Source organism: Myxocyprinus asiaticus, chromosome 22 (genome assembly GCF_019703515.2).
Source record: "Myxocyprinus asiaticus isolate MX2 ecotype Aquarium Trade chromosome 22, UBuf_Myxa_2, whole genome shotgun sequence".
NCBI classification, from domain to species: Eukaryota; Metazoa; Chordata; class Actinopteri; order Cypriniformes; family Catostomidae; genus Myxocyprinus; species Myxocyprinus asiaticus.
In genome coordinates, this window is record NC_059365.1 from 18726647 (window position 1) to 18751682 (window position 25036).

At 38.2% G+C, this 25036-nt stretch overlaps 1 protein-coding gene across 2 annotated transcripts in view; it reads right to left on the reverse strand.

Moving 5' to 3' along the window:
- arhgef6 (Rac/Cdc42 guanine nucleotide exchange factor (GEF) 6) overlaps positions 1-25036 on the reverse strand; it is a 39095-nt gene that overhangs the window by 5125 nt on the left and 8934 nt on the right. Inside the window, exons 4-21 of one of the 2 annotated variants that reach the window (XM_051650221.1) lie at positions 22629-22750; positions 21770-21974; positions 21578-21648; positions 20777-20871; positions 20548-20643; positions 19805-19927; positions 11795-11933; positions 9482-9541; positions 8490-8636; positions 7562-7648; positions 7313-7394; positions 6773-6888; positions 6488-6655; positions 4452-4472; positions 1890-1980; positions 1611-1697; positions 1015-1114; positions 709-763 (exon numbers count right to left, since the gene is read on the reverse strand). In XM_051650221.1, coding sequence (XP_051506181.1) covers positions 709-763; positions 1015-1114; positions 1611-1697; positions 1890-1980; positions 4452-4472; positions 6488-6655; positions 6773-6888; positions 7313-7394; positions 7562-7648; positions 8490-8636; positions 9482-9541; positions 11795-11933; positions 19805-19927; positions 20548-20643; positions 20777-20871; positions 21578-21648; positions 21770-21974; positions 22629-22750 — 1865 coding nt within the window. Of the gene's footprint in view, positions 1-695; positions 764-1014; positions 1115-1610; positions 1698-1889; positions 1981-4451; positions 4473-6487; positions 6656-6772; positions 6889-7312; positions 7395-7561; positions 7649-8489; positions 8637-9481; positions 9542-11794; positions 11934-19804; positions 19928-20547; positions 20644-20776; positions 20872-21577; positions 21649-21769; positions 21975-22628; positions 22751-25036 lie in introns of both variants that reach the window. The other variant, XM_051650223.1, reaches the window with a different exon arrangement.

Genomic DNA, 25036 nt, shown 5'->3' on the forward strand with positions numbered 1-25036 from the left:
TTAAAAACATTTCACAGATCGTCATAACACAAAACCACCTTAATTTAGCGGGGTAAATCTAGTAAACTTTCTTTATAATTTTCAATTTTGTAAAGATTTACATATGTTTTAACCTCATGCGACCCCGCATACACATGTGTGGACATTGTATTTTGGCTTTGTTATACACATAATTTAATTTAAACTGACTGATCTCAGTGCAGGAGACTCTGGACTGTCAGTAAAGGACTAAAATTTTGACGGATGGAGTCATGTGAAAAAACAACTTGCTGTCAATCACAGCAGAGTTTGTCTTTGGGAAAAACGGCAACAAAACTACATCTGGTAAGAAACCTAATTAAGTTTTTAATTGAAATCTGTTTTAATCAAAAGATTAGAGTTTCAAGTTTGATCCGATATGCCATTTTTAAAATTTGAGTCAACACTGCTATGACAGAGCTTGAAATATGGCTGCTGAGGGAGTGACAGTCAATTTGATATCTTTATTTCTTCTGATTGCAATAACCCATCTCTCTATTGTTGTCCTCCTTGGAAAGACATGTAAACGTAATAGCAGATTTTTCGTTTTTACTGTTGGAGCAAATAGGAACCCAAAATTAATATTTGCTGTAGTCTCCCATGTACATCTAAAAAAGTTTACCCTGTTATTTTACTTCTGCGTTTCAAACTTGTAAATGTAAAAAAAGGGTCCATACCTCAAAATCTTACCTTTTTTAATTCGTGGACCTCATCTTTTAGAGCATATACTGCATCTACAAGACTTCTGAGAAAAAAAAAGCCAAGAAAAAAAAAATATTCCACAACTTTCAAAACAATAAGTGAAAAACTTAACAAATGTATTCACAATGTCATTGTTAAGCATATATTACAATTGCTTGTACAGATTTCAAATACTTATTCCAAACCGAGGACCAAACGGATGTTAATTGGAGAACAAGAAGCCAGTGAGTGTTCTGATCATCTTCTGAAGTTGATGATCTAGAAGTAATTCTGTAATTAGACAACTGAACATACTTCTCTTCAATGACAGTCTGGCCATTGCTCTTCATTTCCTCAACAATAATCTTCTCTTCTTCTGGCAGCAGGACTTGGGGAACACTTTCCTTACGAACAGCTGCATGCATAAATTAAAGGTCAGATTGTGACTCTGTTCCAAAAACTGCATTCTTCGGCAGCATCCTAACTAAAAATCTGATTGATTTGGAACGCTCTAGAAGAGGACCAAAAACTCAAATAGCACTCTACACGAGACACTCAATTCACGACTGATTCCAGTTGTGTTTGGCATCAACATGTTACTAAACTAATGGTGTGATACTCTAATAAGCATACAAATACATATATTACACAAATATTGGATTTATTTTTTCCATGAGCTAGTTGCAATGTGGGAGCACATCTATGATACTTTGAAATGCTGCCTACAGAGGCAGCTCATTTGTTTTTGGAACAGAGTTTGTAATTCATTACCTGGCAATGCACAAGGTTTGGGATTTCTATTAGTTTTATACACGTATTACTGCAGAGATTTTTTCAGAAACCCGGTAATGCACATTTAGGAGGCTCTGATTTCCTCTCATTATGCAGTGCATACAGTAGACAGGTCTTACCTGTGGTGGACTGGTGGAGACTGGCTCCAGTGCAGTAGGCCTCAATCACTTTCAGTATCTGGGCATCCTCCTCTAGAGCTGCTGTACCTGTCAGTCATAAAACAAAACATTCAGAACCAACCAAAAACGTCTATTACATGTCTATCAGACCTTTATATATGCTGAAAGAGAAGTTGCAAGACTGTTTGTTTGCAATACAACCACTAACTTTTTTTTTTTACTACTACATTTTAGTTCCGGGAAGACAATGACATTTGTTTAACATTTTAATATACCTACTTTTTCTAAGAAATTCATCATCTGATGGTTTTCTCTCTGTTTTTCTCTTCGGGAGAAACTTCTTGATGGGTCTGGGGCTTTTACTAGAGTCCTGAGGAAACAGTCTGGTGTTAATGAAGTAACGGTTTTCTTTTAGCTTGGAATAGAACCACAAACCTTCAGCTAGCGAACATTAATTTGCATCTGAATCCTGAGTGAGGATGCTAAGAAATTAGACCAATAAATTGTAGCTTACATAAGTTATGAAGCCATTAATGATAATTGAACTGCAAATTATAAGGGACTCACGAATGAAAACAATTTGCAGTTGAGAGACCAATGTCTGCTTTGTGAACAAATTATTGCAGTCTGAGTCATTTGTTGACTGTGTTACAGCTACCTTTGTGTCACAACAGCTACTCTTGTGATCTCTTGCAGAGTGAGTCGTCTAAATCTGAAAATCTCCAGGTTTAAAGCTTTACTAAATAAAATTATTTTATCCAGCTCCTGAACTTCACTGAAATGATAGTCTATTTTTCTTGAAGACTAATATTTTAGGTCTGTAATTGTTACGATGACACAGTTTTAATAAATTGGTGATGGTGATGATGGCTTAATAATTATGTAAAGGTTTGTAACATCCTGTCATGGACAATCTGTCAGTTTTGAAACAGTAATGACAAACAACCGTCAAGCAGGACGAGTATTAAAAGCAAGACTTTGTAAGATTGTATTGCTTTGAAGTTATAAATTATTCTTCCACTTGGCATTCTTCCCGCTGAGCAAATGCTGCATTTTCAGTTTGCACAGTTTACTTGTGTCTTCAAAGTGAAAGTAAATGCACATGCTGAAATAGCTGACATTTTAAAGTATTTAATTTGACAGTAATATGTATTACTGCAAAATTACTCACTTTAGCTAAATAAATGTATAACAGAGAAAGGTAAATGAATTGAACGGTCTCTCGACTGATTTGCCATGGATGCAAACTTTCATGGCTGAAACAAAAAAAGCAAAAAAGTGTTGGAAGCCATTAAACATGGAACACAAGGCTCAAAGTTGACCAACATGAAAATCAGTCTCAGAAGATCAAATAGGTGGATATTAACAATTAAACAAGGCCCTTAAACAGATTTGTGCAGCATGATTGGGCGACTTTACAGTTTTGATAGGAACATAAGGTTTCTTACTTCGGCGTCAAGGAAAACACCTTTAGACCTCAAGTAAAGCGTTAAGCATTGAAAGCAAATGTTGCACAAATTGACAAAATCACAACCAAAATACAGATATGTGGAATGATATTTGGACTGTAACGGTTACAGCAGATAAAAACTAAGATTTTGCAAATTCAATGAGCAATTCTAAGGCAGACAGTATGTCTTTCATAACAGATGCTGATCTTTTTGATCATCTAAATTTGACTTAATGATAGATAACATTAATTCACTAAGAGATCTGATCACTCGAAAAATTACATCCCTTACCAAACTGTATTTAGTTTAAAAGCAATTCACAGGTTTATTGCATTTTCTGAATGCTACCAATATACCCTTGGATCTTGAGATGTATTATCAGTTGATGCAGAGAAAACTTTTCATCAACTTGAATTGCCACATTTGTGGGAAATAATAATATGAATTGGTTCAGATTTTATTGACATGGATATGTTTTCTAACCCTTCAGGAACCGTGGCAACATGCTATGTATTCCCTAATCCCCTCAAAATCACTAAAGATAGCTGGCAAGACGATTCAATCTCCCCTTTGTTGACTTTATCCTTGGATCCATCGTTGAAGGTTATTAGACTATCTCCAAATATAGAATCAATTGTAATGAAAATTACTCAGCATCATATCTCTGTATTCAAGAATAATTTGTTACGTTTTTCCAGTATACAACATCATATCCTGGGCATTCTTAAGATTTGTATCCATTTTATATTTAGATACAGTTAGGTAGTTATAAAATAACTTCCTCATAATATGGTTCATATAGATGAGTGCCACATCCAGTGTTGTATTTAGGGACAAACATATTCCCTGATTTAGAGGAGACAAATTTCAGACACTATGCTAGGATAAAATAAGTCTATTTTTGTTGTTGGAAAGATGACAAAATGTATGTCTTACTATTATTATAAACCACTATTAGAGTTTTTATTGTTATTTTTGTAAATGCACAAATGCATTATATTTTTAGACAAGTTTCACATCATAAGCATGTTTTTCATGCAGGAAAAGCATTTGGTTGGGGTTGTGGGTATTTTGATTAAATAAGAGATTTAAAGGTTGAGAAGCAGGAAATGTTTTGGTCTACATTGTTTTTTGCCTTTTCCCTACCAACAAATTGCTGTTTTATCTGATCCTCCTCCGACTAAGAAATAAATGCAAAAATATAAGCACTGCGGAGGGAAAGGAGGATACAAGGCAAACAAAAAAACACCGGAAATGAGTGGCTTGCCAGAGCAAAAGAAAGAAAAAGAGATAGAGAGTGTTACAGCAAAGAAAAGCATGGATCGAGCATGCAACACGGGTGCTAGCCAAACACACAGACACTGTCACGCAGACTCACGTCTACTCTTACCTTCAGGATATAAGACATCCTCTATAGAAGCAGAAAATGGAGAGATAATAAAGATGTGTATGAGAATAAAAGAACAGTCTGACAGGAATATGATGGAGAGAACAGTAAGAGGTGAACATTTCGGTGCGCTGAAACAGAAGTATACACATGCTTTCATGAGTCAGAGAAGGTAGCTAACACTAGGCTTGGGAATTGAGATCAGTTTTTTTTATTGTTGTTCAAAACTGTTTGCATTTTTTGAAAAATATCTGAACCAAATGATGTTCAGTTTCACTAATAGCAGCGCAAAGAAAATAAAAAGACAAAGAATAAAATCAATAGACAACATGTATTTTTATTGCGCTGTCCTAGCTGGCTGCATACAACAACAAACAATACAGCACAACTAATCTAGTTAATTTCACAAACAAGGGACTCTAGTGAGATGGTTCTTTTTGATGAAGCAGTCTTTTTTTGGGGGGGGGGGGGGGGATTTTTTCCCCTTTTTCTGGAATGCCCAATTCCCAATGCGCTCTAAGTCCTCGTGGTCGCATAGTGATTCGCCTCAGTCCGGGTGGCGGAGGACGAATCCCAGTTGCCTCCATGTCTGAGACTGTCAATCCACGCATCTTATCACGTGGCTTGTTGAGCGCGTTGCCACGGAGACATAGCGCGTGTGGAGGCTTCACGCCATCCACCGCGGCAACCGCGCTCAATTCACCATGCGCCCCACTGAGAACAAACCACATTATAGCGACCACGAGGAGGTTACCCCATGTGACTCTACCCTCCCTAGCAACCGGGCCAATTTGGTTGCTTACGAGACCTGGCTGGAGTCATTCAGCATGCCCTGGGATTCGAACTAGCGAACTAGCGAACTCCAGGGGTGGTAGCCAGCGTATTTTACCACTGAGCTACCCAGGCCCGATGAAGCAGTCTTTGAATTGGTTCAGCGGCTCAGTGAATCAGTTGGAGCGGTTAATAAATTGACACCACTTTAGTACTTCAAAAGTACTTTAAAATCATAAATGTAATTATTCACAAACTGAAAGCCTTAAAGAAAAGTGAAAAATGAAAATTCTCCTATCATTTACTCCCCCTCATGCCATCCCAGATGTGTATAACTTTTACTGAACACAAACGAAGATTTTTAGAAGAATATCTCAGCTCTGTTGGTCCATACAATGCAATTGAACAGGGTCCAAAACTTTGAAGCTCCAGAAAACATATAAAAATTTATCCATAAGACTCCAGTGGGTAAATTCATGTCTTCAGAAATGATATGATAGGTGTGGGTGAGAAACAGATTAATATTTAAGTCCTTTTTTACAATAAATATACACTTTCCCTTTCACGTTCTTCTTCTTTTGTTTTTGGCGATTCGCATTCTTCGTGCATATTGCCACCTATTGGGCAGGGATGACGATTTATAGTAAAAAAGGACTTAAATATTGATCTGTTTCTCATCCACACCTATCATATCGCTTCTGAAGATGATGATCAATTTACCCACTGGAGTCGTATGGATAAATGTTATGCACCCTTTATATGTTTTATGGAGCTTAAAAGTTTTGGACACTTCTAACTTGCATTGTATGGACCTACAGTGCTGAAATATCCTTCTGAAAATCTTTGTTTGTGAGGGTGTGTAAATGATGAGAGAATTTTCTTTTTGGGTGAACTATACCTTCAGGTGGAATTGAAATCTGAACCAGAATCATTAAGTTCCTTATGATTCCCATCCATAGATAACATCCTTGACACAGTCTTAGAGATGCAGTGCTCATTAGAGAGATGTTCAGGTGGGCTTTAAGTAGTTTTACATAATGAACAGTTCTGAAACCAGATAACATGCTAACCCCACCACCGCAACTTGTGGTAAAGATGAAAAAGGTGGCTGCTTACTAAACAAAGCACCAGCCATTGCAAAACTTACAGTCAGAGTACTTCTGTGTGTGCACAGGTTTCCTGTTAGGACCACCGAACACGCAGAGAGGTAAATTACGCTCCCACACAAGAACTTATGACTGTTTTCCAGACAGTGTCTGAAGGCGTACCTCTTTATAGCCCAGAGCAGCAGAGGGCTTGAGGGGTGGCGCAGGCCTCAGGCAGCTTAAAGACCAAGGTTTGGTGATCTTGGGGGGTTCGAGAGGGCCTCGGTTAGCCACAGGACCACCAAAACTGTGCAAAATGTGGGTCATGGTTGTGTGCTTACCCTCAACATTCTGCCAATGCAAAACACATAACAATAAGTTTCTCTAGAAGTACATCATATTTATAATATATTGTGTCTAATATGATGTTTTCTGTAAATTTACAAGGATCCAAATAGATTCAGACACCTTCAATATTGTTCCCACTGGGCTTCCTTCCTTGGTGTAAGCATGAAGATGTTCTAACCACTCCTGCTGCTCCTGTAAACTATTGCAGAACACCATGATACGATCTATCGTTCCACCTAAAAACACAAAACAACATCATCCTCATGGCAAAAGGTAAGAACCTTGTTACAAAAAGACCAGCACTGCAAGTCACCAGCATATTTTGTGTTTTAGATAATGGATGTCCCCACAAGGATTCTTAACTAGTTTAACCAGCAAGGTGTCCTAGGTCAACCAGTTTTACCTGAAAGGCCATGCTGGTGGACCAGTATAGAAACTGCTGGTCTTTTCAGCATGGAAAATGTACCAAAACAAATTAAAGTGTGTGAGTATGTGCTGCTCAAAAAATAATTCACCCACAAATGCTCTCTACTGGTTAAATTAAACCCAATGTTTATATAAAAACAGGTCATGAATCTAGCATTAATAGCATACATTTTCGTGATGTCTCGCACATACAAAAGATGCTATTTATAGATGTTTGTATGGACTAAAACAAACCTGTTATTTCAAAGGCATAATGGCCTGTTTCTGCATCCTCTGGCTGTTTGGTTACTGTGGTTCCTGTTAGCGGCATCCGTCCCTATGAAACAAGAGTCTGGCAGTCAAAAATCAGGGCCATTTTCTTCACCCTTTTTCATAACAGGCGCTCACTGTCAAGTACCTAGATGAGCATTTTTTCCCCCAATGAACCACCAAAGTTCATTAGAGCAGTGTAACTTCCTTTCGTGCTAAGGTGGCTGTACTTACCTGATAAATAAAGCCACTCATTCTCGGACTAGCTGACAACATGACTACCACATTAGGAAACAGCATGAAGTATCGCTCTTCTTTATCCTAGAATACATATGCACATTACATTCAATACATATGCAAACATGACATACCTGTATTAACAGTGAATATTATTATCACCACTAGCTAAATACAATCACATTGTTCAAGAGACAAATGCATGTGTATGGCATTACAGCACCCATACATCAAACAACACAAACATCAAATGTCTCTACGTCACAAGGTTTTGTGCACTGGTCTAAAATGGTGGTCGGCGTAATTGCTATAGCACTCATTCATGATCGACAAATATCGTACCTTATCTTTAGCAAACCAAGATAAATTTCAGCTAAGCAAAAGAGAGAAAGAGAAAGGGAATACATTGAACAGGAATGGAGGGAAACACTCCGAATGACCTTAGCAAGTAAAATACCATTTCACACACATCCTACTAGTTTTCTACCATTTAACCCCCTCCTGATGTTTTTAGGACCTTCATCACTTCCCTCACACAGCACTGTTTCCATTTGGAGGGTTGATAACACATTCAGTGACCACAGATGCAAAACTTTGCAGGGGGATTTGAGCTGTTGTCACTTAAATATTTTCCATTCGTATGCTAAAACAAGTAAGGTAAATCAAGAAATGAGTCTGTGGCTCTGGCTGTTACATTTAGAAGGACCTGATCAGCAATTTTATTTGGATTATCTAGTTTTACACAAAGGATCTTGTAAAAAAGTAACTCCAGACATTTCATGGAGTATATTTCGATATTGTTCCAAAAAATTGTAGCATGCATTTTGATAACAACTATTTTGTACACATGTAACCATGCAGCTGTGAAAGTAACATGTGAGGTTGGGTTTCACTGCAACTTCTGGGTTGACACACTCTTCCTCACCTCATTTACAGGGCTCTGCATGTGGACCTGTGACATGTAGACCACCTGACCAAGTGACTTCATGCTCTCACCCTCCCAGCCCCGTACAGGCTCCAACAAGATCTGCAACTCCAGATTCTTTCTTTTTCGCAGATCTTGACACTGAGTCTAAAATAGACAATTTAGATAAATTCAGTCAAACTGAAATGAACGAGTTACAATACATTGGCATTTCATAAAATGAGAAAGGGGAAAGCCAACAGACATTTTTTTAACACATGACAACCTGGAAAATGAGAACATATAATTTTGACTTGTGGTTCTGTTGTAGAAGACAGAGGTTGTTCTCTTCTACATATTGCAAGTCTTACAAGGCAGAATATTTATGTTCCTTCCAGATGCTTTCCTACCAAAGTGACTTACAATAAAGTGCGCAAATCACAGTTTCGCCAACTACCAGGACAGGTAACTGAGAAAACTTAAGAACAGGGGGAAGACCAAATCTATATTCTGCCTCCTCTGGTGTGGTCTAAACTACAAAGATGGGACTTTCCCTCACCTAGCAGAGATAAAATACATTAAAATATTCCACAGAACACTAGGTGTTAAGAAAACCTGTGCTATAATTGACAACACTGAGACATTCGACCTGTGAGGCATTTGTCTATGAAATGACTCATCCATTCCTCATTTATTTTTTTAGACCACATATTATAAAAATAAAAAAAAACACATATTCGGAAACCTTAACCTTTACATTTCAGGTAACAACAAGATCTCCAAACTGTAAAGTGAAGTGAATTTGCTTTGCGGTTTAATGATGAGGGTAAAAGGGTATTCGAGAGAAAAGATTTGAAATGTTTTGCGCTTTAACAGGAAACATCTCATTTCGGTCAAAACTCTGAACATGAGAAGACAAAGTCACAAACAGATCTTAAAGGGGGCTTGAAGGGCCACACAATTACCAGATGAAACACTAAATGGCAAATATACAATAGAGAACTGTGACATACCACAAGATTCTTAAAAGCAACTGATGCTTTCAGAATGTCGCTGTAATCTGGATGAGCTTCCTAAGGGGAAACAAAAACATTATTTTATGAAAACACTTACAGTTGACATGACTGTCCATTTGGGCTGCACAATTAATTAAAAAGGAAAAATTAATAAACAAGATTACTTTTAAAACTGTTGCTAGGGCTTTCATGATTATGAAATTTGGCTGCGATTAATTTTCAAACAAATAACTGAGATAATGATGATTAATAGAGCTGTTCAGCTTGTAGTCCAAAAACCCAGAAGAGAATACGCCATGGTTCCCTCTGGATTTTCCTATGGGTTTTTATTACAATGTTGGAATGCCCAATTCCCACTACTTTAGTAGGTCCTCGTGATGGCGCGGTTACTCACCTCAATCCGGGTGGCGGAGGACAAGTCTCAGTTGCCTCCGCTTCTGAGACAGTCAATCTGCGCATCTTATCAAGTGGCTCGCTGTATATGACAACATGTGGAGGCTCATGCTAAACTCCGTGATCCACGCACAAATTACCACGCACCCCATTGAGATCGAGAACCACTAATCGCGACCATGAGGAGGTTACCCCATGTGACTCTACCCTCCCTAGCAACCGGGCCAATTTGGTTGTTTAGGAGACCTGGCTGGAGTCACTCAGCACCCCCTGGATTCAAACTTGTGACTCCAGGGGTGGTAGTCAGCATCAATACTCGCTGAGCTACCCAGGCCCCCTACAATAATGCCGTTTTTGAACTTATGAGAAAAATAAGGTTTGTGGTAAACATTACTTAACGATACATGGACGTTTTGTTCTACAACATTTGTTTTACCACAGACCTGATTTTACACATAAGTTCAAAAACCCCATTATAAAAACCCATAGGAAATTCCAGAGGGAACCCATGGTAAATTAGACTTCCAGTTTTGCCTACAAATTGACGTCACGGCTGAACAGTTCTATTGTCTGTTTTAGGGCTCTCATGATTATGACGGTTAATTCTCTGTTTTAGGGCTTTCACAATTATGTTTAGTTGTCATACACATTTTCAGACTTTAGTCATAGATGTATGTTGTGTGCTTCATAAACCTTAAGAAGTAATTTATCCATATTTAACTTTTACATGATTTCCTTTAAGGCTTTAAAAACTTATGAATGACATTAAAAAGAATATTTTAAATATCAAAATATTTTAAAATACTTCGAATATCTGTCTTTCTTTTTTTTGGTCAACTTGAGTCTTGGTCCCTTTTGCATTTACACTGTTGTTTTTGGAACCCAGCCAACCTGAAAAGCTATTATATTATGTTATATTATATTATATTATACTATATTAAAGCATGCAATAGTAAAATATTTATATCCAAAATTCTTCACTTTCACACGTTACTTTAAGGCTCTTCGATTAAACCCACAAGCCCTTATTTCACATGAGGAAAGACCTTTGAGATTCTGTGTTTCTTCATTGAATCATCTTGAGTGTGAAACAGGTATCCTCTGTGTCACTGCATGTCATTAACAATGCATGTATGAACCCACAACAACAAATAACATTTGCCATTACATGATGATTAAATTAAAGTGAAACCGGAGTGCTTTGCTTTCAATAAAATCCTTGTTCATCCTCCGCCACCTGGATTGAGGCGAGTCACTACGCACCACGAGGACTTAGAGTGCATTGGGAATTGGGCATTCCAAATTGGAGAGAAAAATAAAAATAAATTAAATAAAAAGGAAAAAAGTGTTGATTAAAGCAATCCTTTTAGGTGTACTTTGAACTACGTCAAAATGTTGTATTTACAGCAGGGTTTTTTTTTATTATTTTTTATTTTTTTTTGCAGTGTTTGAGCATTGTAACAAATCACAGACGCATCTGTTTTGGTCATGAATTACCTGACTAATCAGAAGGCTTATAAGTAAGGTCAGCTGGCCCTAATGAGCAAGTTCAAAGCAGTCTGATCCACATATGCATGTTTTAAGCTTATTTTTATGGTGACACAAGAAAAAGAAAGTGTGCAGAAGAAACATCACCTGATATTAAAAATGAAGCTTTAGAACCAAAGCAAAAAGCATGGTTGGTAATTTGGAATTAATTTGGATAAATGGTCTACACCCAATGCACTGCGAACGAGCGATGTGACTCAAGCCATAGACAAAGTGTAAATAAGACATTTAATAACATGCAGTTGCCCTAAACAAAGTATTTTTAATGCAAATTCCATTCATCAAAGTTTTAAAATTGCAATTATGATTTTTGTCATGATCATGCAGCCCTACTGTCCATGAGTCTTGAGCCTGGTGGCTTGCCTTTACCTCCACATGTCTCTCGAGCTCCTGCAGTAGGGTGGGGTACTTGTCAAGCCTCATGAAAGGTTTGCTCAGGCTGGTTGTTAGAGTTAAGACCCCAGGAGCACTGGCACCTTGGCTTTCCATGAATTTGTCCAGTTCCTCACTGTATAAGATATTTAAAAAAAAGTGTTTTATCTGAGACAAAGTATTGTGGAGTTCCTGCATAGTTCTTGTAACTCAAACAGGTAAAGCATGGTGCTTTACTGGGTTTGATTCCTAGGGAAGACACAAACAGATAAAACATAGACCTTGAACAGATAAGTTGCTTTTGTCAAATGCATAAATCAATGTTCCCACCCTTTTTAACCAATGAATTTTCACAACATTTCCATGACCTTTCCAGGCATTTGTGATTACTGAATACAGGTTTTTTTAAATCACTTTGATCAAACCACTGATTTAGACTAATACATAGAAAATAACAATTCACTGACAAATCGGGCATCACGATGGATTGCGAGCACGTTTTACTTCACACATATCTAGCTCATGAAATACAGTATTTTAGAGCAGTGAAAAACTATAAAATATATATTATTCACTATGAGAATTTCCATGACTTTTACAGCCCTGGAAAACACAATTTTAAAATTGCCTGATAAATTTTACATTTTCCTTGACCGTGGGAACCCTGATAAATGTCACATTGTTGATTCTAACAAGTCTAGTTTCTTCAGTAGCACGTGAATATTGATATACATGTCATATACTGCAGTTGAATCAATTATGCAATCATGTCAACAATGACTTTCTCATATAACCGTAACAACAGCAACTGTTGAAGGTGATAGAGAGGGGGCGAAGAGAATGGATCACTAGATGCTGCACTGTGATGAACCAGGGTTACTCTAAAGATTAATCACCTGAACACATGCCTTGACTACATGATCAAACCTTGGGTAATGCTGCAAAATGTTGCAGAGTGATATGCAAGTGAGCAAACAAAGAATCACAAAAAAAAAAAAGTGTTTCTTCTGCCTCAATCAGCATAACCACAGCTATAGATATCCTGTTGGGTTAGCGCTGTTTCCTGTGTGTATGAGGCTTGCCTAAGTTGACTTTTCACTCTCTCCTTTTGTCGTGGAGCATTTGAGGTATAAGAAACCTTGTTGTACCTCATCATACAGGAAGTGTGTAAAATGTGGCTCAGTCATCAGTCGTTCATGAACACCATTGAATTTCACATTTATATACCAAAGTCGGAAAAAAAAAAAAACTGAAAAAGATCTAGGGCACCAGCATTATCTGTAAAAACCAGCAAAATGGTGATTTGCTTAAGTCAAGTCACTCAAGTCAATGAATCATAGAAGAATGAAAGCTTGGTAGTGACACCTGGTGGTTAACTTTTAAACTTCAGAAAGGCCCATACACACGTATGCTTACATTTTTCCCAGGGCTGTTTGCCTAAAACGACTTCTAAGGATCAATATTTGCATATATCCTCTGTATACCCACTTCAGAAGTCCATAATCTACTGCCGTTAGTTTCCCTTTAACTGTATTGGGTGGCGTTTTATGAAACTGGAGATTCTTTGTTGTAATTTATGCATTATCACTTGAATTCTGCTGTTGCCCACCCGACAACCGTTGTCACCGCCATCCTCGACCGAGGAAATTCATGACAGAGAGTGGAGCGAGAGAGAGAGAGTGTCACCCAGTCACACACAGCAGTATCAGGTAAAATTAACAAAATATGCCAAACGTCCTGTAAAATAAGGAATCGTCCCATAATCAGGGTTGGGGAGTAACGGAATACATATAATGGGATTACGTATTTAAAATACAAAATATAAGTAACTGTATTCCACTACAGTTACAATTTAAATCATTTGTAATTAGAATACAGTTACATTCAAAAAGTATTTTGATTACTGAAGAGATTACTTTGCATTTTATTGTCATTTGTTTCATTTAATATTTAGTCCTTTCAAATGGAAAACTTTTATACATATAAATGATGCGATCCAAAGTGCATTTGAACAGCGGTGAAACACTTTCTTATGATGTGTTACATTAATTTGAGCAGACAGAGACGCTTGAAGCAGAAGAAATAGAAATAAACCTTGTGTAAATTGTCAGCTTTACGCTAAGCTAAAATGCTATTTCTAGCCATTTTACATGCACATGTTACCAGGCACAATCATATTGCTTTTAACAAGAAAATTCACGTTGGATCATAATTTCTTTTTTTCTATTAAGACCTTTGATATTAGGGCAAAAATCATATTCTTGATAATAATTCTGAATTGTTTTCCTGTTAAAATATCTAAAAATCCTTAAAACAAGACCAATTTGATATATCTTGTTTTAGAAACAACACTGCATAAGATATTTAGGTTTTTCAGAGAATGTATTTTTAACATGTATTTTGTCTTACTGTACTGGCAGAGTTTTTATAGTCAAAACAAGTGAAAAAAATCTACCAGTGCTGAAGAAGTAATCCAAAGTATTTAGAATACGTTACTGACCTTGAGTAATCTAACGGAATATGTTACAAATTACATTTTACAGCATGTATTCTGTAATCTGTAGTGGAATACATTTCAAAAGTAACCCTCCCAACCCCGCCCATAATTAAGGGAAACATTTGCGTTCCGTATGAAATCCAAACGCGATGCCGTTTGTCCCATATTTTAGCATCACACACCCAAACTGCTAAGAATGTTTCACAGATGGAGAGAAATGGACCTGAAACACACACACCTTTCAGGTGAGTTGTGTGAAATATCGGCTGTTGCTTTACACAGACGCTAAACTTGACAGAAACGGCGGGGGTAAATATCAATGATGATCAGTGCATGTATTCTGTCATGTTTTCTGTCAGAAGCAAGATAATTTTGTCAAAATCATATAGCATTCGAGTGCATGTTAATTGTCTCCCACCATTGAGATTGTAAAACACCAGTAAACACACCTATTCGTGACATGCCATTACATTTTATTGCATATGTCAGAACTCGTTCTGGAAGAGAGAGAGAGAGGTAAGATAAAACTGCATTACTGCATTAATCCAAAATAAAAGTACAGTAGTACAGGTTTAGTTAAAACACTTAGCGTGATTTTCTTACATTTCCTTTATAATCCAATGAGAAATACAGTGCATCCGGAAAGTATTCACAGCGCTTCACTTTTTCCACATTTTGTTATGTTACAGCCTTATTAAAATTGATTAAATTCATTATTTTCCTCAAAATTCTACAAACAATACCCCATAATGACAACATGAAAAAAGTTTGTTTGAAATCTTTGCAAATTTATTAAAATTAAAAAACGATAAAAATCACATGTACATAAGTATTCACAGCCTTTGCCACGACACTCAAAATTGAGCTCAGGTGCATCCTGTTTCCACTGATCATCCTTGAGATGTTTCTACAACTTGATTGGAGTCCACCTGTGGTAAATTCAGTTGACTGGACATGATTTGCAAAGGCACACACACCTGTCTATATAAGGTCCCACAGTTAACAGTGCATGTCAGAGCACAAACCAAGCCATGAAGTCCAAGGAATTGTCTGTAGACCTCCGAGACAGGATTGTATCGAGGCATAGATCTGGAGAAGGGTACAGAAAAATTTCTGCAGCATTGAAGGTCCCAATGAGCACAGTGGCCTCCATCCGTAAATGGAAGAAGTTTGGAACCACCTGGACTCTTCCTAGAGCTGGCCGCCCGGCCAAACTGAGCGATCGGGGGAGAAGGGCCTTAGTCAGGGAGGTGACCAAGAACCCGATGGAGAGCTCCAGTGTTTCTCTGTGGAGAGAGGAGAACCTTCCAGAAGAACAACCATCTCTGCAGTACTCCACCAATCAGGCCTGTATGGTAGAGTGGCCAGACAGAAGCCACTCCTCAGTAGAAGGCACATGACAGCCCGCCTGGAGTTTGCCAAAAGGCACCTGAAGGATTCTCAGACCATGAGAAACAAAGATTGAACTCTTTGGCCTGAATGGCAAGCGTCATGTCTGGAGGAAACCAGGCACCGCTCATCACCTGGCCAATACCATCCCTACAGTGAAGCATGGTGGTGACAGCATCATGCTGTGGGGATGTTTTTCAGCGGCACGAACTGGGAGACTAGTCAGGATCAAGGGAAAGATGAATGCAGCAATGTACAGAGACATCCTTGATGAAAACCTGCTCCAGAGCGCTCTGGACCTCAGACTGGGGCGAAGGTTCATCTTCCAACAGGACAACGACCCTAAGCACACAGCCAAGATAACAAAGGAGTGGCTCCGGGACAACTCCGTGAATGTCCTTGAGTGGCCCAGCCAGAGCCCAGACTTGAACATGATTGAACATCTCTGGAGAGATCTGAAAATGGCTGTGCACTGACGCTCTCTATCCAACCTGATGGAGCTTGAGAGGTCCTGCAAAGAAAAATGGGAGAAACTGCCTAAAAATAGGTGTGCCAAGCTTGTAGCATCATACTCAAAAAGACTTGAGGCTGTAATTGGTGCCAAAGGTGCTTCAACAAAGTATTGAGCAAAGGCTGTGAATTATTTTTATTTTTTTTCATTTTTTTTTTTTTTAATAAATTTGCAAAGATTTCAAACAAACTTCATTCACGTTGTCATTATGGGTATTGTTTGTAGAATTTTTAGGAAAATAATTAATTCAATCCATTTTGGAATAAGGCTGTAACATAACAAAATGTGGAAAAAGTGCAGCACTGTGAATACTTTCCGGATGCACTGTACTTGAAGTTATTTGAAGTTTATAACTCTATTGTTTTATTTATGCTTTCCTTTATTTTGTTATGTTAGTCATATGTGGTCAAGCATAACATGTCTACTAGCGGTCAACCAATTTATCGCTGAGGCTGATAAATCATCCGCTATTCTGAATTTTTCAATTATCGGCATCGGCAGATAAATTTTCCCGTTTGGACAATTTGTTTCTTAAGGGCACTGAAAATTGCCTGCTTGCACGTGAAGCGACTGAGACTTGTAAACAACCAGTCAGGTTCGTTTTGTTGTTAAGTGCCATCGTGTTACTACAATAATAGTCCGGTGTGCAACTGTTTCATTCTCCCTCTCTCTCCTCAATAGTTCCTTGTAACTTTTAACTTTCTTTTCTGTCTTATCTAATGATAAAAAGGCAAATATCACTAAAACGAATACCATATACCGTCTGCAAATATGTGCATATCTCGTTTAAACAGATGTAATAAACAAACCTCACAAAACTTGAGCTGATCCAGCATCCTGTGGAGCGTTCATTTATTTACTTCTAAAGCACGTATTCTATCAGCCTCTGCTCAGCAGTTCCCTGTCACTTTTAACTTTCTTTTCTAATGATAAAAGGCAAATATCAATAAAACTTCTACTATATACCATTTGCAAATATGCAGATATCTCGTTTATACAGATGTAATTCACAAAACTTCCCGTTGAGCGCTCATCTAATATCTTCCTCTGAAGCGTATAGTCTATCAGCCAGAATCAAAGCTTCAGGATCAGGATAAAAAGTTCCTCTGATTCACAAATCAGGACAGTCAGTCCATGACAATCCAAACAGGCGATACAGGCTATTTTTTTGACAGGCTAGAGTGCGTGAGTACAACTTCAAAGTACTGCTATCTACAAAGTTTTTTTTACAAAGTTAAAGTTTTGTGTGAAATTGAGTAAATATAGTGCTATATATAGTGCTTATGTTTTTACTGTATTAAATTGTGTGATATATCAGCATTGTACCGGCCTATCGGGCGCCATGCTCTGTGGATATCAGCATCTGCAAATAAAAAACCCATATCGGTTGACCACTAATATCCACACTTTTATGGGAAGATATATGGGAAATTAATATACTTTTAAAATGTCAATATACAGTTTTTATGTTAACAGAAATAAAATAAATATTAGTTTACAAATCTGTTTCCTAGATATCAATCACAGACCATGTAGTGGCTAATTTATCCACTGAATGTCCACCCTGTTATTGTCCACCCTCATGCTGCCCATTTAACTAGATGTATATCTGAATATTTTAATAATTTAGCTTGACCAGTATGACTAATACAATCTTTAATATGTCCCATGAAAAAACTTGTAAAAGTACGTTTTATTTTTCAAAAGTTTCAAAGCTGGAATGTCACCGAATTGTAGGAATGACCCTTTTACGATATGTACAGAGTTGCAGTTTTGCCGCTCTCTATACACAGATTACACAGTCTACAGTAACAGTAAAGTACAGTCACTACTAACAAACTGTCAGGAGAATGAGGCTCGCGTTGGATCCACTTGAGCGCATGAGTGCTACTTCAAGGCTGCGTCCGAAACCAGGAAAATGCTGCCTCCGGAGGCTGAATATGGAGGTACAATGAAAATAAGGTGCTTTCCAAACTGTTCGGAGACCAGTTTCCTTATGAGTTCCATTCATTCAAAACAGCTGTCAGTTAAGCCATTAACTGATTAGGCAGCAAGGTAGCAAGTCAGCTGCCTACGTTTTCGGTTGCAGCCCAGGGTAAAAGTGCTTCACATGTGCTATAAGTAAATATCTTATTCACTATGCACTGTATGTACAATTGGTTTGATTCAGTATTTTTTGAGAAAATGCGATTGCTAACGTGGACATGCCATCCATGGTTGCTGGACTACTGTGTGTACTGTTATTTCCTTCTTCCTAATATATTAACAATTTCTTCATGTGACTAAACAGGAATCTGAAGAAACTGCTATCTACCATTATTATTATACAATATTATTTTTTATTTCTGTGTGAAATTGAGTAAATATTGTGCTAAATTGTTTTAGCAATTTTATGATTTTTATTTACTATATTAAATTGTGTGATATATCGGCATTGTATCAGCCTATCGGCCACCCTGCTCTCTGGATATCGACATCGGCCATTAAAAAAAACATATCGGGGGGCCTGGGTAGCTCAGCAAGTATTGACACTGACTACCACCCCTGGAGTCACGAGTTCGAATCCAGGGTGTGCTGAGTGACTCCAGCCAGGTCTCCTAAGCAACCAAATTGGCCCGGTTGCTAGGGAGGGTAGAGTCACATGGGGTAAACTCCTCGTGGTCGTGATTAGGGGTTCTCGCTCTCAGTGGGGCGCATGGTAAGCTGTGCGTGGATCGCGGAGAGTAGCATGAGCATCCAGTGCTGTGAGTCTCTGCGGTGTCAAGCATAGCCACGTGATAAGATGTGCAGATCGACTGTCTCAGAAGCGAAGGCAACTGAGACTTGTCCTCCGCCACCTGGATTGAGGTGAGTAACCGCACCACCACAAGGACCTACTAAGTAATGGGAATTGGGCATTCCAAATTGGGAGAAAAATATCGGTTGACCACTAGTGTTTAGCTGATAGCTGTATTGCATTATCAGTGCTGTCTTGTTCTTTATTAAACCATATCATAATAGCCAGAAAGCTAGCTAGCAGCTACAGAGCCTCATTGCCAGTTTCCATGACAGCAGGGCTATGTAGCCCTAGCCAGCTAATTCTTCCTAACAAGCTGATTTTAAAACTGTGATTCAGTTAGCTAGTTATGTGTATAAGTTTTCCAAACTACTTGCGTTTTTAATAACACCTGATCTGATCATCTAGATGTAGAACATTGGCTAAATATAGAAAATGACTCAAAAGTGTATCATCGATATATTGTTTTATCGCCCAGCCCTAAACTAACCATAATCTAAAATGTGTCATTTCTGTGAGACCAGCAGCACCAAACAGAACTGCAAAAATAATGATCGTTTCTAAACAGGTTTCCCAAAACACTCTTATCACTCCCAGCTACCATTGTTCAGAAAACTCAAGTTTGTCCCAAACTCAAACCACTATTTTAAAGAGTCACATCGAGTTCACATCGGACCTCTCAAATGAACAGAATGTTTTTAAAGTGCTACAATCTTCGAATGGCTATCCATTGATGAACTTATATTGGGATTGTAGAAAGTATTTTAACACAGAAATGTTTAGGATTTTATCTTTAATTCTGATGGCATATATCAATATATGTTTGACAATGACCTGTGATCAGTGAGCACACCCACTGCAGAGGGATGGCTGGAGCAGTAGGACAAGTACAGTGTTCTGATCTGACACATCAGGTTCAGGTAACAGCCCCCAATTCGTTGCTGGCCCTCTGGCATCCTGAAAGGCAAAAATACACAAACAATAGAGATGCTCAAATCAGCCCTGCTAATTACTTGCTTCTGACACTGGGTTTTAACTAAACCCCATTAAATCGCTTAAAAGTGCAGTTTACTTTCTTCTGTTGACGCATTTTCTATTAAAACAGGACGCTGGGATGGGGCATATTGAAGGCCATACCATTTTCTTAAATAGCCAATTGGATTTAGTTATATTACAGCCATGAACCATGATTTGCTATTTGCTAGTCGGTGGCAGAGGGGAGGGACATTCTCATTTAAGAGAGCATTTAATTGGACAAACAAATATGTAATGAAAGATGTGTCATCAATATTTTGGTCTTTCTTTTTGGTTTTCTTGGAAGAGAAAAACTGCAAATTTAAAATGTGCATATCAGCTAAAAGTCTGAATAAAATCAGTACAATAGCATATAGATAATTTCAAAGCTAATAAACCAAGACTAGAAGCCACAAAGCTCTTTGGTTTAATGGGATCTTTAACTCATACAGTGTAATTCACCACCAGATGGCGCTATGCAATCCGAGGTAAACAGCCAAACAATCATTTCAGTTTTCAGCATGCTCTATAAACACTCTTACAAGCTGAAAAACAGCTCTTACTTGGAGCACTCCTCTAATGCAAGACACAGTCCCTGTTGGAAGGAGAGGATGTCTTCTAAATTCCCACTCAAGCTGGAGCAGTCCGCACTGGAGAGCCTGCAGTGAAAGCAGACAGAAGAGTCATTGTCCGCATGGGTATTCATTGACCGACCCAGTTTCCTAAAATGTCAATCGGCTTTGATATCACAGGGTCCCTGCAGCCATGGTAACATCTGCATTTCCATCTTACTTGTCACTAGTCTGTAGAGGGCGCAGGTAGCAGCCTAGTACCGTTTGCAGTTCTTTGACAAACTCTCTCTCATGTTCCAAGATGTCTTGCACCACCTGAGAAACAAACACCACAGCAGCATCATAATATAAGAACCTCTCAAAAAATACAGTCATTACATCAGTGGCTCTCAACTGGTGGGGGAAGGGGCTGTTCTGATGCTAAATGCAAAAAATAAAATGCAAGTAGCCATATAATTGCGCAGAGTTAAGATAACAAAACAGATGAACAATGAACTGTTATAATGAAGGAAAAGGCGCTTTCCATATCCTTTGTTGTAGATGTCAATACTGTGTGTCCAATCAGAATCTATGGCATTTTGAGACAAATTCATCAGCCAAATTAGCAGATGGCAACATGGACAGATTGTGTGACATGCATTCATCTTTAAAAACCATGAACAAAAGCAACTAAGGTCAAATACATATGGCCTAGATTACATTAAATACGGATTTACCTGCAACAAGGATGAACGCAGTTTGTGCAGACTTTTTTTATACGGTGAACTATTGCCTGACAACCATCAAAATTCAACAGACTATTTCATCTTTAGCCAATGTCACATTAATAATTTTGCATATTGTTGGGCCTAGGCAGTTTATGGTAATATTAATAAATTTCAATGTTTTGTTGCAAGGACATTTGCTTACTTTTAACCAATAAACAATTTAGGTACTGTTAAATCAGGGTCCTAAAGCACAACCAGTTGAGAAACACTGGACGACATGCCTGGAATTTGCTCATGCTTCTAAAAGAACTCACCACGCTGTAATAATTTTTAGTTAGCTGAGGAACGTCAAATCCTTTTATGGCTTTCGGAGATATTGGTTTTTCTGGATAAAAGAAAGTGAAATTTTTAATAAAAATCCACAACTTTGTTTCATTATGGCTATTAAGGCAAATTATATCAATGCTTTGATGTATGTAAGAGTATATCTTGGACTGCCCACTCACCACATGGCTTGACCTCTCGGACATAGTTGCTAGGGAACCAGCCGGTCTTGCCATTAAGGTTTCCCTCCCACCAACCACCTTCCTCCTGGCGTGTGACGTGGATCAGATCGCCCTTGCTGAAAGACAGCTCGTCCTCATTGTTTTGTTTGAAATTGAAGCGTGCCTTCACCACCAGCTGCCCACCACTTCCATTCTCAGACATCTCCTGGATATGACAGCAACAAGTGAAAATCTATGCAGTTGCCTGGGGCACAAATTTTTGCTTAATAAAGACTTAATAAAAGTTTGCAAACTAAATATACCCATGCTTCCTACGGCTTTTAATAAATCATTCATAGCAGATCGCAACACTACATACAATTGTGCATGCCAAATTTTTACGCAATGTACACAAGCCTTTGCCACCAGAATCAAATAATAAACGTCTTGGAAAATATTAAGCTCCCGGACGAGCCCCCAAAAATGTTAAGACCCCAAAAGGTCTAGGGGATTAAGGGAGTAACATTAAATTATTAAAGCTCTTTAAGTATAGGGTAGGAAAACTGTTATTATACACATTTTTATACATATTAGAGGGTATAAAAATAATGGAACAGTGAATCTGAACAACTAACTAAAATTATTGCCTAAATATTCTATTAAACCATGTAATAACTAGTTTTATTTTCTTATCATTGGAGTTCATTTGCATTCTTAAGCTACTCAATGGTATGATTTGTTTCTTTGAGATATACATGAAGTCTGGCAACAAAAAGACTATGCTATACACTACTACATGCAGTGCAGAGCCATGCAGCCTGTGATGAAGACAAACCCGAAGACCTGTTATCAGCTATATGGCACTGTTCAGATTTCTTACCACTGCTTTTGATTGCCTCCGTAAGGACTTGTTGTACTTTAAGGTGGGAACAGCTTGAGAGGAGGTTGACAGGCTAGAAGCAGTAACACTGGGCTGTGGACATGATCTATTAGGGGTACAATCTGGATATAAAGAGAAAATAAAGAATGAAGTTATGATGAAAAAAGAATACAAGTTAACAAGTAAACAAGACAAGTCTTGTGGAGAGTATTTAGTCTTTATTCCAACATTGACTGTGGGTGATCACTGGATCGTAGGCCCAAGAATCCTGAACAAGGTTGCTAAGTGGTAAAACCTGCTGATTAGTGATGGTTTTCAGTCTGATACAGATACATAATGATACTGTATCTGTGTGCATCTCTGTTCAGTTTCAGTTCAGCATAGCCTGTCACACTTGGAACACAGGTAGCTAACATCAAAATTTCTTTCTAGGCATGTCAGTTCAACCAGCAGCCATCTTCAGAACACTCCGGTGGAGCTATTTTCTATGAATACAAGTGGCATAAAAGTACAGCTTCTGTCTACTTGAATGGGGAAAGACCAAAACCTCCAAAACGGTTGGTCAAAAGTTATGATCAAAGAACATATTTCAAATCAGCCGTAAAATCTGTCAACAATGGTATCATAAATTGTGCTTCTTTAGCTCTGATCATGCTAAAAACGCTATGTTTTTGTCTGGTCCAGCTAATAGTTTGACTGACAGGTGATGTCTGTATCTAAAACACATTTCCACATTTTCATGCCACATTTCTTGAGTGTCTAAATATTTTGCCATTTAAAACATACTAGTGTCCTACTGCATATTGCACATTTAAGGACATTTCAGCTAACCCAAGTACCAGGCATCAGAATTTATACTGTATTTATAGCTGATAAGCATGTGTTTGCAAATATTAAGCAAGCAAAACTTAGCTTTAACCCTGTGACCAAAGACTTACAACACTATATGAACATTTTTATATTTATTTCAGCTCAAAGGAGAAGTACTTTAGTACTTCCATTTTAATGGTCCAATTGGTAAGAATATAAACAAATATTCAAAAATATTTTAGTACCTTTTAACTATGACATCACAGACACACAAAAATGTAATTAATGTCAGACAGCCACTCGCACCTAGTACCAAGTCAGGATAGCTAGCACAGGGTTACTTTGCCACCTCTAAACATCTCAATTAATGCACTCGCCCATTCCTAAATGTTTTGTGTCTGTGAAGATAAATTGTCAATAGTCCATGGCTCACTGCACTTACATGTGGGTCACAACAAATAACTGCCAACAGCAGTCAGTCTCTCTTCCCACCATTATTGGAGAGGATGGGGAGCAAGTATTAAACACGGCCTACAGACACATTTTACCCAGTCACAAGTTTGGACACATCTTAAAAACCTTTTGATTTATAGTCTAAAGCTTAGGCTTGAATTGTGCTTTGTAGACATTTTTAAAGGATGAGTTGGAGTGGATAGTAAACGATAAGCAGACAAGTGGCCAGCATACATGGGAACCTCTTTAATACCGTTTAAAAAGCATCCCAGGTGGCACCTATGAAGTTGGTTGAGAGAATGCCCAAAGTGTGCAAATGGTGGCTACTTTGAAGAAGGTAACATATAAGATTTGTTTAACATTGCTTTTGTCTCTGCATTATTTTTCCATTTGTGATAAGGCTGAGTTTTAATGCCTTTATTATTACTATTGTCTAATGTCCACATTTTAGAAAAATAGTAAAGTAGTCTGTGCTCCAGTCTAACCAAAACAAGGCCTTAAACCTGTAGCAAGGTATCTATGGTCATGAACAGATCCAAAATACATGTCAAATCTTTGTAAACCATGACGAGCACGTATTGTCTTGCTACGAGCAATTATGTTGTTCATAAATAGAGGTTGATATGGGATAAGGAGGCATGCAGTGTGCAGCATTAGAAGAAAGCAGCAAGGTGCCCTGTTTGTTGCACTCTGGGCCCTGACAGATCTGCAGCTCTGCAGGGGCCTCTGGGGCTCTTCACTGACTCACATGGTTTTTCTCTTGCCTGCTCCATCTACACAATAAGAGCTCAGCATGTCTGCTGAATTTCACGCCGGGCTCCTTCTGAACAACCACACCATAAACATGTGTGAACCTGCTCCAAGCACTCCACAGCCAAGACAACAGAGTATCCATATAAAGGCCAGGAAGGGAACGTCTTCTCCATGTCTTTGAGCACACTTCAGAGTGAGACACTAATCATAGCGATTTTTATTTTAACACAAATCCAGTCAAATCGATCTATCCCCATTGTAAGGGGGTTTAGTGGAAAGGAGGAGGCGAGAACCGGCTTGACAACTTAAATAATAATTTAATAAACAACCAAAACCACACAGTACAGCTGCCTGCAATTCTCTCTCCCTCTCGAACTGTCGTCCCCGGCCGC